Here is a 15,841-nt window from a genome sequence, read left to right as displayed (position 1 = left end):
ACCGAGCATCCCTTCTTCATGATGCAGCCCAGGGAAGAGAGGGCCATGTGCACTGAGCATCCCTTCTTCATGATGCAGCCCAGGGAAGAGAGGGCCATGTGCACTGAGCATCCCTTCTCCATGATGCAGCCCAGGGAAGAGAGGGCCATGTGCACCGAGCATCCCTTCTTCATGATGCAGCCCAGGGAAGAGAGGGCCATGTGCACTGAGCATCCCTTCTTCATGATGCAGCCCAGGGAAGAGAGGGCCATGTGCACCGAGCATCCCTTCTTCATGATGCAGCCCAGGGAAGAGAGGGCCATGTGCACTGAGCATCCCTTCTTCATGATGCAGCCCAGGGAAGAGAGGGCCATGTGCACTGAGTCTCCCTTCTCCATGATGCAGCCCAGGGAAGAGAGGGCCATGTGCACTGAGCATCCCTTCTCCATGATGCAGCCCAGGGAAGAGAGGGCCATGTGCACCGAGCATCCCTTCTTCATGATGCAGCCCAGGGAAGAGAGGGCCATGTGCACTGAGCATCCCTTCTTCATGATGCAGCCCAGGGAAGAGAGGGCCATGTGCACCGAGCATCCCTTCTTCATGATGCAGCCCAGGGAAGAGAGGGCCATGTGCACTGAGCATCCCTTCTTCATGATGCAGCCCAGGGAAGAGAGGGCCATGTGCACTGAGTCTCCCTTCTCCATGATGCAGCCCAGGGAAGAGAGGGCCATGTGCACTGAGCATCCCTTCTCCATGATGCAGCCCAGGGAAGAGAGGGCCATGTGCACTGAGCATCCCTTCTCCATGATGCAGCCCAGGGAAGAGAGGGCCATGTGCACTGAGTCTCCCTTCTCCATGATGCAGCCCAGGGAAGAGAGGGCCATGTGCACTGAGTCTCCCTTCTCCATGATGCAGCCCAGGGAAGAGAGGGCCATGTGCACTGAGTCTCCCTTCTCCATGATGCAGCCCAGGGAAGAGAGGGCCATGTGCACTGAGCATCCCTTCTTCATGATGCAGCCCAGGGAAGAGAGGGCCATGTGCACTGAGTCTCCCTTCTCCATGATGCAGCCCAGGGAAGAGAGGGCCATGTGCACTGAGCATCCCTTCTTCATGATGCAGCCCAGGGAAGAGAGGGCCATGTGCACTGAGCATCCCTTCTCCATGATGCAGCCCAGGGAAGAGAGGGCCATGTGCACCGAGCATCCCTTCTTCATGATGCAGCCCAGGGAAGAGAGGGCCATGTGCACTGAGCATCCCTTCTCCATGATGCAGCCCAGGGAAGAGAGGGCCATGTGCACTGAGTCTCCCTTCTCCATGATGCAGCCCAGGGAAGAGAGGACCATGTGCACTGAGCATCCCTTCTCCATGATGCAGCCCAGGGAAGAGAGGGCCATGTGCACTGAGCATCCCTTCTCCATGATGCAGCCCAGGGAAGAGAGGGCCATGTGCACCGAGCATCCCTTCTCCATGATGCAGCCCAGGGAAGAGAGGGCCATGTGCACTGAGTCTCCCTTCTCCATGATGCAGCCCAGGGAAGAGAGGGCCATGTGCACTGAGTCTCCCTTCTCCATGATGCAGCCCAGGGAAGAGAGGGCCATGTGCACTGAGCATCCCTTCTTCATGATGCAGCCCAGGGAAGAGAGGGCCATGTGCACTGAGTCTCCCTTCTCCATGATGCAGCCCAGGGAAGAGAGGGCCATGTGCACTGAGCATCCCTTCTTCATGATGCAGCCCAGGGAAGAGAGGGCCATGTGCACTGAGCATCCCTTCTCCATGATGCAGCCCAGGGAAGAGAGGGCCATGTGCACTGAGCATCCCTTCTTCATGATGCAGCCCAGGGAAGAGAGGGCCATGTGCACTGAGCATCCCTTCTCCATGATGCAGCCCAGGGAAGAGAGGACCATGAGCCTCAGCCTGTCTGAGAGCTCTGATGTATACCACAGGTCTCCATCCTCTAGTCTGTCATAGAGTCAATGAGCTACGAGGCAGGGCGCCTCCTCAGGGAATTGTCATGGCATTGACCTGAGCTGCCATATACACTATAGTCAGGTCATTATCCCAGAGCCCCTTATTTACCATGCAGCTGCTCGACCCTGAGCCAATACTCTTCTATTTAACCTTTATATAACTAGGCAAGTCAGTTAAGAGTAAGTTCTTGTTTACAATGACGGCCTACCCCGGCCAAACCCGGATGACGCTGGGCCGATTGTCCGCAGCCCTATGAGACTCCCAATCACAGCCGGTTGTGATACAGCCTGGATTTGAACCAGGGTGTCTGTAGTGACTCCTCTAGCACTGAGACGCAAAGTCTTAGACCGCTGCGCCGCTAGGAATGCCGTCATTGGACTCATGTTCCACTTGTATGAGCATCGTTTCAAATTCAGAAGATGAAACGTTCTATCCGTTGGTGTCACTCAATACAGCCACGGTTGGCTCGGTTACTTTCTAAATGTAATCCATTACAGTTACTTGTTACAGTACATGTCCAACAATTGTCATCAGTAACGTAATCTGATTACATTCCGTTACTTTTAGATTACTTTCCCCTTTTAAGAGGCATTAGAAGAAGACAAAGAATGCATGTTACCAATTGAACGACATCTATTGCAGGATAAATCAATGTTACATTGTTACAATGTTTACATTTTACTTTTTGGGTTGGCTATGTAGGCTTCTTCTAACCCATCGCTTTCTACTACATATAATAATACGATTAAATTATATCTTTATATTAAAAAACAAAGTTTATTAGAATTCCAGTCATTCCAAAAAATGTTATATCCCTTGATCTTCAACAATAGGACTTGGAAAAATGGAAGTATAGATTAGACAATATTGTTTTACCTGAGCATGACCCCAAAAGGAAGGACTTATTAGCCAGCCCTACTCTGTTGTTTATGATTGTGCTGTCATGGACGACTGATTGGGCTCGTTGATTCAAGATGAAAAATAATTGCTGCGCTCATGGACTGGCATGCTTTGAGCACTCCTGAAAAGTGCTTTTACACGTGGAAAATGAATGCCATATGCTGCATTTGCTATTGGCCTATTGTTTACCTTTTTGTTGGTGACACTTTGACATCTTGATAATATGCAGCTGTTTAAAAAGGCAAATCCACAGATGAAACAACAACAAAATACCCACCCTGCCTCTGTTTTGGTAAAAAGTTGAGGGATGGACCTGGAGAAATGCAACCACTCTCAAATGAATAGACAGAGCGATGGATAGGACCGTACGAAGATATCAACATTATAGTTTTAATCACGTTATGAGGCTATACAGTGTTTGTTTACATTTACAATGTTTAAAAACATTGGAGTAAAACAAGTTTATATTCTGGGTTCCGATGGTGTGTGGCAGTTGAACTAACCTCATGAAGCATTTATAAGTTATATTATTCAACAATAAATATATATATATATATATATATATATATATATATATATATATATATATATATATATATATATATATATATTTATTTACAGTACCAGTCAAAAGTTTGGACACACCTACTCACTATTTTTACTATTTTCTACATTGTAGAAAAATAGTGAAGACATCAAAACTATGAAATAACACAAATGGAATCATGTAGTAACCAAAAAAGTGTTAAACAAATCAAAATATATGTTATATTTGATATGTTATATTTGTTATAAGTAGCCACCCTTTTGCCTTGATGACAACTTGGCACTTTGACTTGGCCTGGTCTGATGGTTGTGTGTACTGCATGTAGGGAACAGTATATCATCACTAGTGCTTCCTTATTTACTATGTAGTCGTTCTACCAATGGCCTCGCTGCTGGACCATCGATGGACTCCTGCCCTTTCTATGCATAGTGTCTCCGTCTCAAAAGACTCCTGAATGAATCTACTGTATTCCTAGGAGGAGCCCTTGTTGACACACTGACCTTGTTGTCACGCTGCCCTTGTTGTCACGCTGCCCTTGTTGTCACGCTGCCCTTGTTGTCACGCTGCCCTTGTTGTCACGCTGACCTTGTTGTCACGCTGCCCTTGTTGTCACGTTGCCCTTGTTGTCACGCTGACCTTGTTGTCACGCTGCCCTTGTTGTCACGCTGCCCTTGTTGTCACGCTGCCCTTGTTGTCACGCTGATCTTGTTGACACGCTGCCCTTGTTGTCACGCTGCCCTTGTTGTCACGCTGATCTTGTTGTCACGCTGCCCTTGTTGTCACGCTGCCCTTGTTGTCACGCTGCCCTTGTTGTCACGCTGACATTGTTGTCACGCTGACCTTGTTGTCCTTGTTGTCGTTGTTGTTGTGTTATGGTGGGCACACTCTCTCCCCTCTCCCCCCTGGGATTGGGTTTCCCCCTCCTCTCTCCCCTCTCCCTGCCCTCCCCTCTCGCTCCCCTCTCTCTGCTCGCTCCCCTCTCCCTGCCCTCCCCTCTCGCTCCCCTCTCTCTGCTCGCTCCCCTCTCCCTGCCCTCCCCTCTCGCTCCCCTCTCGCTGCCCTCCCCCCTCTCTCCCCTCTCCCTGCCCTCCCCTCTCGCTCCCCTCTCGCTGCCCTCCCCCCTCTCTCCCCTCTCCCTGCCCTCCCCTCTCGCTCCCCTCTCTCTGCTCGCTCCCCTCTCCCTGCCCTCCCCTCTCGCTCCCCTCTCGCTGCCCTCCCCCCTCTCTCCCCTCTCCCTGCCCTCCCCCCTCTCCTCCCTCTCCCCCTGGGATTGGGTTGGCTCCCCTCTCTCCCCCCTCTCCCCCCTCTCTCCTCTCTCTCCCCTCCCCTCTGAATCAGAGAGGTGCAGCGGGGGGGGGGCTGCCTTAATCGACATCCACGCCCTAAGCGGCCAGGGAACAGTGGGTTAACCGCCTTGTTCAGAGACAGAACAACAGATTTTTACCTTGTCAGCTCGGGGGTTTCGATGCAACAACCTTTTGGTTGCTGGCCCAACGCTCTTAACGCCAGGCTACGTGCTAGATAGATAGATAGATAGATAGATAGATAGATAGATAGATAGATAGATAGATAGATAGATAGATAGATAGATAGATAGATAGATAGATAGATAGATAGATAGATAGATAGAGAGAGAGAGAGAGAGAGAGAGAGAGAGAGAGAGAGAGAGAGAGAGATCATGGGGGGCAGCAGAGGAGTGACCAAACAGAGGATGGGAGAGAGGGAGGGAGGGAGGGAGGAAACGAGAGAGCGAACGAGAGAGGGAAAGAGAGAGAGAGGGAACGAGAGAGGGAACTAGAGAGGGAAAGAGAGAAGGATGGAGAGAGAGAGAGAGAGAGAGAGACAGTCTGTGGAGAAATTATGAATGCGTAATTGGAAAGAAGGGTTGGGTCTTTGTCAAATGTTTAGATTTGGGTCCCTAATCGCACCCTATTCCGTATATAGTGCACTATGGGCTCCGGTGTAGGGAATATAGTGCCGTTTGGGATACACCCTTTATGATGCCTTTTAACACTGTTTATGTAATGAAGAAAATGGTGCAAAGAAAATTTATATATGAATGTATTTTTGTCATTTCTTTAAATATCAAGGCTTCAACTGATGTCTTGACTGATTGAATAGAGAGAGAGAGAGAGAGAGAGAGAGAGAGAGAGAGAGAGAGAGAGAGAGAGAGAGAGAGAGAGAGAGAGAGAGAGAGAGAGAGAGAGAGAGAGAGAGAGAGAGAGAGAGAGAGAGAGAGAGGGAGGGACAGAGAGAGAGACAGAGACCGAGAGGGAGGGACAGAGAGAGAGACAGAGACCGAGAGGGAGGGACAGAGAGAGAGACTGAGAGAGAGAGAGAGAGGGACAGAGAGAGAGACTGAGAGAGAGACCGAGACCGAGAGAGAGGGACAGAGAGAGAGACTGAGAGAGAGACTGAGAGAGAGACCGAGACCGAGAGAGAGGGACAGAGAGAGAGACTGAGAGAGAGACCGAGACCGAGACCGAGAGAGAGGGACAGAGAGAGAGACCGAGAGAGAGACCGAGACCGAGACCGAGAGAGAGGGACAGAGAGAGAGACCGAGAGAGAGACCGAGACCGAGACCGAGAGAGAGGGACAGAGAGAGAGACCGAGAGAGAGACCGAGACCGAGACCGAGAGAGAGGGACAGAGAGAGAGACCGAGACCGAGACCGAGACCGAGACCGAGACCGAGAGAGAGGGACAGAGACCGAGACCGAGACCGAGACCGAGACCGAGACCGAGAGAGAGGGACCGAGACCGAGACCGAGAACGAGACCGAGAGAGAGGGACAGAGAGAGAGACCGAGACCGAGACCGAGACCGAGACCGAGAACGAGACCGAGAACGAGACCGAGACCGAGAACGAGACCGAGAGAGACCGAGACCGAGACCGAGAACGAGACCGAGAGAGAGGGACAGAGAGAGAGACCGAGACCGAGACCGAGACCGAGACCGAGAACGAGACCGAGAGAGAGGGACAGAGAGAGAGACCGAGACAGAGACCGAGACCGAGACAGAGAGAGAGACCGAGAGAGAGGGACAGAGAGAGAGACCGAGACAGAGAGAGAGGGACAGAGAGAGAGACCGAGACAGAGAGAGAGACCGAGACCGAGAGAGAGACCGAGAGAGAGACCGAGACCGAGACCGAGAGAGAGACCGAGACCGAGACCGAGAGAGAGACCGAGAGAGAGACCGAGACCGAGAGACAGACCGAGACCGAGAGAGAGGGACAGAGAGAGAGACCGAGACCGAGAGAGAGACCGAGACCGAGAGAGAGACCGAGACCGAGAGAGAGGGACAGAGAGAGAGACCGAGACCGAGACCGAGAGAGAGACCGAGACCGAGAGAGAGGGACAGAGAGAGAGACCGAGACCGAGAGAGAGACCGAGGCCGAGAGAGAGGGACAGAGAGAGAGACCGAGACCGAGAGAGAGACCGAGGCCGAGAGAGAGGGACAGAGAGAGAGACCGAGACCGAGACCGAGAGAGAGACCGAGACCGAGAGAGAGGGACAGAGAGAGAGACCGAGACCGGGAGAGAGGGACAGAGAGAGAGACCGAGACAGAGAGAGAAGGACAGAGAGAGAGACCGAGACCGAGACCGAGAGAGAGGGACAGAGAGAGAGACCGAGACCGAGAGAGAGGGACAGAGAGAGAGGGACAGAGAGAGGGACCAAAAGACAGAGATAGACTGAGAGAGACAGAGACGAGGGCGTATTTCACTGTTGAAAAAAAATGCCTCATGCATTTGTCAACCCATCCACCGCCTCCTCCCCCACCTCCCTCACCCCTTTAATGTTTTCAATCTTTACTAATGACATGCCCCTGGCTCTGAGTAAAGCCAGTGTGTCTATGTATGTTGATGACTCAACACTATACATGTCAGCTACCACAGCAAGTGGCATTTTTTTTAAATGAACTAGGCAAGTCAGTTAAGGACAAATTATTATTTACAATGACAGCCTACTGGGGAACAGTGGGTTATCTGCCTTGTTCAGGGGCAGAAGGACAGATTTTATACCTTGTCAGCTCAGGGATTCGATCGAGAAACCTTTGGGCTGCCTGCCGCCCCAGATCACTGCGACCCTTTACAAAGAGCTGCAGGCAGTTACAGAACGGGTGGCAAGGAATACGCAATAAACATTTAGAAAAACCATAAAGCATTGTATTTGGGACAAACCATTCACTAAACCCTAAACCTCAAATAAATCTTGTAATGAATAATGTGGAAAATTGAGGAGACTAAACTGCTTGGAGGTAACCCTGGATTGTAAACTGTCATGGTCAAAATATATTGATACAACAGTAGCTAAGATGGGGAGAAGTCTGTCCATAATAAAGCACTGCTCTGCCTTCTTAACAACACTATCAACAAGGCAGGTCCTACTGGCCCTAGTTTCTACCTTCTTAACAGCACTATCAACAAGGCAGGTCCTACAGGCCCTAGTTTTTACCTTCTTAACAACACTATCAACAAGGCAGGTCCTACAGGCCCTAGTTTCTACCTTCTTAACAGCACTATCAACAAGGCAGGTCCTACAGGCCCTAGTTTTTACCTTCTTAACAGCACTATCAACAAGGCAGGTCCTACAGGCCCTAGTTTTTACCTTCTTAACAACACTATCAACAAGGCAGGTCCTACAGGCCCTAGTTTCTACCTTCTTAACAGCACTATCAACAAGGCAGGTCCTACAGGCCCTAGTTTCTCCCTTCTTAACAACACTATCAACAAGGCAGGTCCTACAGACCCTAGTTTCTACCTTCTTAACAGCACTATCAACAAGGAAGGTCCTAGTTTTTACCTTCTTAACAGCACTATCAACAAGGCAGGTCCTACAGGCCCTAGTCTCTACCTTCTTAACAGCACTATCAACAAGGCAGGTCCTACAGGCCCTAGTTTCTACCTTCTTAACAACACCATCAACAAGGCAGGTCCTACAGGCCCTAGTTTCTACCTTCTTAACAGCACTATCAACAAGGCAGGTCCCACAGGCCCTAGTTTCTACCTTCTTAACAACACCATCAACAAGGCAGGTCCTACAGGCCCTAGTTTCTACCTTCTTAACAACACTATCAACAAGGCAGATCCTACAGGCCCTAGTTTCTACCTTCTTAACAACACCATCAACAAGGCAGGTCCTACAGGCCCTAGTTTCTACCTTCTTAACAACACTATCAACAAGGCAGGTCCTACAGGCCCTAGTCTCTACCTTCTTAACAACACTATCAACAAGGCAGGTCCTACAGGCCCTAGTTTTTACCTTCTTAACAACACTATCAACAAGGCAGGTCCTACAGGCCCTAGTCTCTACCTTCTTAACAACACTATCAACAAGACAGGTCCTACAGGCCCTAGTTTTTACCTTCTTAACAACACTATCAACAAGGCAGGTCCTACAGGCCCTAGTTTTTACCTTCTTAACAACACTATCAACAAGGCAGGTCCTACAGGCCCTAGTCTCTACCTTCTTAACAACACTATCAACAAGGCAGGTCCCACAGGCCCTAGTTTCTACCTTCTTAACAACACCATCAACAAGGCAGGTCCTACAGGCCCTAGTTTCTACCTTCTTAACAACACTATCAACAAGGCAGGTCCTACAGGCCCTAGTCTCTACCTTCTTAACAACACTATCAACAAGGCAGGTCCTACAGGCCCTAGTTTTTACCTTCTTAACAACACTATCAACAAGGCAGATCCTACAGGCCCTAGTTTCTACCTTCTTAACAACACTATCAACAAGGCAGATCCTACAGGCCCTAGTTTCTACCTTCTTAACAACACTATCAACAAGGCAGGACCGACAGGCCCTAGTTTCTACCTTCTTAACAACACTATCAACAAGGCAGGTCCTACAGGCCCTAGTTTCTACCTTCTTAACAGCACTATCAACAAGGCAGGTCCTACAGGCTCTAGTTTTGTCCCACCTGGACTACTGTTCAGCCGTGTGGTCAGGTGACACAAAGAGGGACTTAAATTACAGTTGGCCCAGAACAGAGCAGCACGGCTGGCCCTTAAATGTGGACAGAGAGCTAATATTAATGACATGTATATCAATCTCTCCTGGCTCAAAGTAGAGGAGAGATTGACTTCATCACTACTTGTTTTTATGAGAGACATTTTGAAAGCACTAAACTGTCTGTTCAAACGACTAACACACAGCTCAGACACCCATACATACCCACAAGACATGCCACCAGAGGTCTCTTCACAGTCCCCAAGTCCAGAACAGACTATGGGAAGCACACGGTACTACATAGAGCCATGACTACATGGAACTCTATTCCGCATCAGGTTTTCCACATCAGATGCAGCAGTAGAATCAGATTTAGAAAACAGATAAAAATACACCTTATGGAACAGCGGGGACTGTGAGGAGACACGCACGCTAACACACGCTAACACACGTTAACACACGCTAAAACACGGATGCTAACACACGCACGCTAACACACGCTAAAACACGGATGCTAACACACGCACGCTAACACACGCACGCTAACACCCGTTCACTGTGGTATTGTTGTATAGTGATGGTGTACGTATTGTGTTGTAGATACGTAGCGGTATAATAATGTTATTTGATCAAATGTTTTATTTGTAATTGTAGTTGTTTTGTGTCATATGCCTTAATGTATTTGGACCCCAGGAAGAGTTAATGGAGACGTCATCATCCCCCTACTGTCTGGTGTGACGTCATCATCCCTCTACTGTCTGTTGTGACGTCATCATCCCTCTATTGTCTGTTGTGACGTCATCATCCTCCTACTGTCTGTTGTGACATCATCATCCCCCTACTGTCTGCTGTGACGTCATCATCCCCCCCACTGTCTGTTGTGACGTCATCATCCTCCTACTGTCTGTTGTGACGTCATCATCCTCCTACTGTCTGTTGTGACGTCATCATCCTCCTACTGTCTGTTGTGACGTCATCATCCTCCTACTGTCTGTTGTGACGTCATCATCCTCCTACTGTCTGTTGTGACATCATCATCCTCCTACTGTCTGTTGTGACGTCATCATCCCCCCACTGTCTGTTGTGACGTCATCATCCCCCTACTGTCTGTTGTGACATCATCATCCCCCTACTGTCTGTTGTGACGTCATCATCCCCCTACTGTCTGTTGTGACATCATCATCCTCCTACTGTCTGTTGTGACGTCATCATCCTCCTACTGTCTGTTGTGACGTCATCATCCCCCTACTGTCTGTTGTGACATCATCATCCCCCTACTGTCTGTTGTGACATCATCATCCTCCTACTGTCTGTTGTGACATCATCATCCCCCTACTGTCTGTTGTGACATCATCATCCTCCTACTGTCTGTTGTGACGTCATCATCCCCCCACTGTCTGTTGTGACGTCATCATCCCCCTACTGTCTGTTGTGACATCATCATCCCCCTACTGTCTGTTGTGACATCATCATCCTCCTACTGTCTGTTGTGACGTCATCATCCCCCTACTGTCTGTTGTGACGTCATCATCCCCCTACTGTCTGTTGTGACATCATCATCCCCCTACTGTCTGTTGTGACACCATCATCCCCCTACTGTCTGTTGTGACGCCATCATCCCCATACTGTCTGTTGTGACGTCATCATCCCCCCACTGTCTGTTGTGACGTCATCATCCTCCTACTGTCTGTTGTGACATCATCATCCCCCTACTGTCTGTTGTGACATCATCATCCTCCTACTGTCTGTTGTGACGTCATCATCCCCCTACTGTCTGTTGTGACGTCATCATCCCCCTACTGTCTGTTGTGACATCATCATCCCCCTACTGTCTGTTGTGACGTCATCATACCCCCACTGTCTGTTGTGACGTCATCATCCCCCTACTGTCTGTTGTGACGTCATCATCCCCCTACTGTCTGTTGTGACATCATCATCCCCCTACTGTCTGTTGTGACGTCATCATCCCCCCACTGTCTGTTGTGACGTCATCATCCCCCTACTGTCTGTTGTGACATCATCATCCCCCCCACTGTCTGTTGTGACATCATCATCCCCCCACTGTCTGTTGTGACATCATCATCCCCTTACTGTCTGTTGTGACGTCATCATCCCCCTACTGTCTGTTGTGACATCATCATCCCCCTACTGTCTGTTGTGATGTCATCATACCCCTACTGTCTGTTGTGACATCATCATCCCCCTACTGTCTGTTGTGATGTCATCATACCCCCACTGTCTGTTGTGACATCATCATCCCCCCACTGTCTGTTGTGACATCATCATCCCCTTACTGTCTGTTGTGACGTCATCATCCCCCTACTGTCTGTTGTGACATCATCACCCCCCCACTGTCTGTTGTGATGTCATCATACCCCTACTGTCTGTTGTGACATCATCATTCCCCCACTGTCTGTTGTGACATCATCATCCCCCCACTGTCTGTTGTGACATCATCATCCCCTTACTGTCTGTTGTGACGTCATCATCCCCCTACTGTCTGTTGTGACATCATCATCCCCCTACTGTCTGTTGTGATGTCATCATACCCCTACTGTCTGTTGTGACATCATCATCCCCCTACTGTCTGTTGTGATGTCATCATACCCCCACTGTCTGTTGTGACATCATCATCCCCCCACTGTCTGTTGTGACATCATCATCCCCTTACTGTCTGTTGTGACGTCATCATCCCCCTACTGTCTGTTGTGACATCATCACCCCCCCACTGTCTGTTGTGATGTCATCATACCCCTACTGTCTGTTGTGACATCATCATTCCCCCACTGTCTGTTGTGACATCATCATCCCCCCACTGTCTGTTGTGACATCATCATCCCCTTACTGTCTTCAGATATCTTAGTTTGCCTTTGACTTGTTTGAGGATGTGATTGACTCTTTTTTACATCACAAAACAGCATTGTAGAACTTTTGTATGTACAATGTATGTACAGGCTGAAGTCACTCAACTCTCTCTCTCACTCTCTCTCTCTCTGTCTCTGTCTCGCTCTATCTCTCTCTCTCTCTCTGTCTCTCTCTCTCTCTCTCACACTCTGTCTCTCTCTCTCTCTCTCTGTCTCTCTCTCTCTCTCTCTCTGTCTCTCTCTCTGTCTCTCTCTCACACACTCTCTCTCTCTCTCTCTCTCTCTCTCTCTCTCTGTCTCTCTCTCTATCTCACTCTCTCTCTCTCTCTCTCAATCCTTGTCCCTCCAGCAGGCTCCTTGTCCCTCAGTGTGCTTCTGGTGTCTCTAGCAGTCACCGTGTGTACTGTCTGGCTGGTGGCTCTGTGTGGCGTCTGTGGCTGGTGTCAACGCAAGCTGGTGAGTTTACACACACAGGCACGCACCCACACACTGCACTACATCACCCACACACTGCACTACAGCGTACACAGTTTAATACACAGATGCCCTACAGTGTACACAGTTTAATACACAGATGCCCTACAGCACACACAGCTTAATACACAGATGCCCTACAGCACACACAGCTTAATACACAGATGCCCTACAGCACACACAGTTTAATACACAGATTCCCTACAGCACACACAGCTTAATACACAGATGCCCTACAGCACACACAGTTTAATACACAGATTCCCTACAGCACACACAGCTTAATACACAGATGTCCTACAGCACACACAGTTTAATAGACAGATGCCCTACAGCACACACAGCTTAATACACAGATGCCCTACAGCACACACAGTTTAATACACAGATGCCCTACAGCACACACAGCTTAATACACAGATGCCCTACAGCACACACAGTTTAATACACAGATTCCCTACAGCACACACAGCTTAATACACAGATGCCCTACAGCACACACAGCTTAATACACAGATGTCCTACAGCACACACAGTTTAATACACAGATGCCCTACAGCACACACAGTTTAATACACAGATGTCCTACAGCACACACAGCTTAATACACAGATGTCCTACAGCACACACAGTTTAATACACAGATGCCCTACAGCACACACAGCTTAATACACAGATGTCCTACAGCACACACAGTTTAATCCACAGATGTCCTACAGCACACACAGCTTAATACACAGATGTCCTACAGCACACACAGTTTAATACACAGATGCCCTACAGCACACACAGCTTAATACACAGATGTCCTACAGCACACACAGTTTAATACACAGATGCCCTACAGCACACACAGCTTAATACACAGATGTCCTACAGCACACACAGTTTAATACACAGATGATATATCTTATAATCCCAACAAGACAATCTGAATAGTACAGCATGTGAAACACAACAGAATAAATGTCATATTGTATAATGCAATGTAAGTTGTTGACTCTGTATAATGACACACACACACACACACACACACACACACACACACACACACACACACACATTCACACGCACAGGCACACACATGTACAGTTGAAGTTGGAAGTTTACATACACCTTAGCCAAATACATTTAGTTTTTCACAATTCCTCACATTTAATCCTAGTTATAATCCCCTTAGGTCAGTTAGGATCATCACTTTATTTTAAGAATGTGAAATGTCAGAATAATAGTAAAGAGAATTATTTATTTCAGCTTGTATTTCTTTCATCACATTCCCAGTGGGTCAGAAGTTTACATACACTCAATTAGTATTTGGTAGCATTGCCTTTAAATTGTTTAACTTGAGCCAAACATTTCGGGTAGCCTTCCACAAGCTTCCCACAACGAATTAGGTGAATTTTAGCCCATTCCTCCTGACAGAGCTGGTGTAACTGAGTCAGGTTTGTAGGCCTCCTTGCTCGCACACGCTTTTTCAGTTCTGCTCACAACTTTTCCATGGGATTGAGGTCGGGGCTTTGTGATGGCCACTCCAATACCTTGACTTTGTTGTCCTTAATTAAGCCATTTTGCCACAACTTTGGAAACATGCTTGGGGTCATTGTTCATTTGGAAGACCCATTTGCGACCAAACTTTAACTTCTCTAGGAAGCGTCCCACGATGGTCATTATGGCCAAACAGTTCTATTTTTGTTTCATCAGACCAGAGGACATTTCTCCAGAAAGTATGGTCTTTGTCCCCATGTGCAGTTGCTAACCGTAGTCTGGCTTTTTTTTTATGGCGGTTTTGGAGCAGTGGCTTCTTCCTTGCTGAGCGGCTTTTCAGGTTAGGTCGATATAGGACTCGTTTTACTGTGGATATAGATACTTTTGTACCTGTTCCCTCCAGCATCTTCACAAGGTCATTTGCTGTTGTTCTGAGATTGATTTGCACTTTTCTCACCAAAGTACGTTCATCTCTAGGTGTCACGTTCCTGACCTGTTTTCTCTTGTTTTGTATGTCTTTATTGGTCAGGGCGTGAGTGTTGGGTGGGTAGTCTATGTTTTGTATTTCTATGTTGGGTTTTGTGTTCGGCCTGGTATGATTCTCAATTAGAGACAGGTGTGTATCGTTTGTCTCTAATTGAGAGTCATACTAAGGCAGCCAGGGTTTCACTGGGGTTTTGTGGGTGTTTGTTTCCTGTGTTAGTGTTTGGGCCACACAGGACTGTTTGAGGTTAGTCACGTTTGTTGTTTTGTATTTTGTAGTGTTTTCTTTGTGTTTTACATTAAACATGTACAATTACCAATCCGCATCTTGGTCCGATCCATGCTCCTCCTCGTCTGAGGAGGAGAACAACATTGACAACCTTTACAGAAACACCCACCACAACAGGACCAAGCGGATTGGAGCCGGAGGAAAGGAACTAAAGCAATGGAGAGAAGAGGAATGGAGTTGGGAACAAATATTCAACGGAGAAGGACCCTGGGCTAAGGTTGGTGTGAATCGCCGCTCGCGGGAGGAGAAGAAGGCAGCCACAGCCCAGGAGCGGTGGATTGAGGAGGCAGCACGTATGAGAGGCTGGAAGCCCGAGAGGCTCACCCAAAAATTTCTTGGGGGGGGGGGCTAAAGGGGAGTGTGGCGAAGCCGGGTTGGATACCTGAGCCAACTCCCCGGGCTTGCCGTGGAGTAAGAGGGCGTCGTACTGGTCAGACACCGTGTTATGCGGTAAAGCGCACGGTGTCCCCAGTACGCGTGCTTAGCCCAGTGCGGGCTATTCCAGCTTGCCGCACTGGGAGGGCTAGGTTGGGCATCGAGCCGAGTGCCATGAAGCCGGCCCAACGTATCTGGTCTCCAGTACGTCTCCTCGGGCCGGCGTACATGGCACCAGCCTTACAGGTGGTGTCCCCGGTTCGCCTGCATAGCCCAGTGCGGGCTATTCCACCTCGCCGCACTGGCAGGGCTACGGGGACCATTCAACCTGGTAAGGTTGGGGAGGCTCGGTGCTCAAGAGCACGTGTCCTCCTTCACGGTCCGGTATATCCGGCGCCACCTTCCCACCCCAGCTCAGTACCACCAGTGCCTACACCACGCACCAGGCTTCCAGTGCATCTCCAGAGCCCTGTTCCTCTTCCACGCACTCTCCCTATGGTGCGTGTCTCCAGCCCAGTGCCTC

The 15,841-nt window shown here is 49.0% G+C and overlaps 1 protein-coding gene across 4 annotated transcripts in view; it reads left to right on the top strand.

Moving 5' to 3' along the window:
* The window catches only part of LOC129856189 (synaptotagmin-7-like), a 371,304-nt gene that overhangs the window by 151,013 nt on the left and 204,450 nt on the right, over positions 1-15,841 (top strand). For 3 of the 4 annotated variants that reach the window (XM_055924306.1, XM_055924303.1, XM_055924305.1), the window contains exon 2: positions 12,562-12,668. In XM_055924306.1, the coding sequence (XP_055780281.1) occupies positions 12,562-12,668 (107 nt within the window). The remainder of the gene's footprint in view (positions 1-12,561; positions 12,669-15,841) is intronic. The other variant, XM_055924304.1, reaches the window with a different exon arrangement.

Source organism: Salvelinus fontinalis, chromosome 5, assembly GCF_029448725.1.
Source record: "Salvelinus fontinalis isolate EN_2023a chromosome 5, ASM2944872v1, whole genome shotgun sequence".
Taxonomy (NCBI): Eukaryota; Metazoa; Chordata; class Actinopteri; order Salmoniformes; family Salmonidae; genus Salvelinus; species Salvelinus fontinalis.
This window is presented reverse-complemented; position numbering and strand designations above follow the sequence as displayed.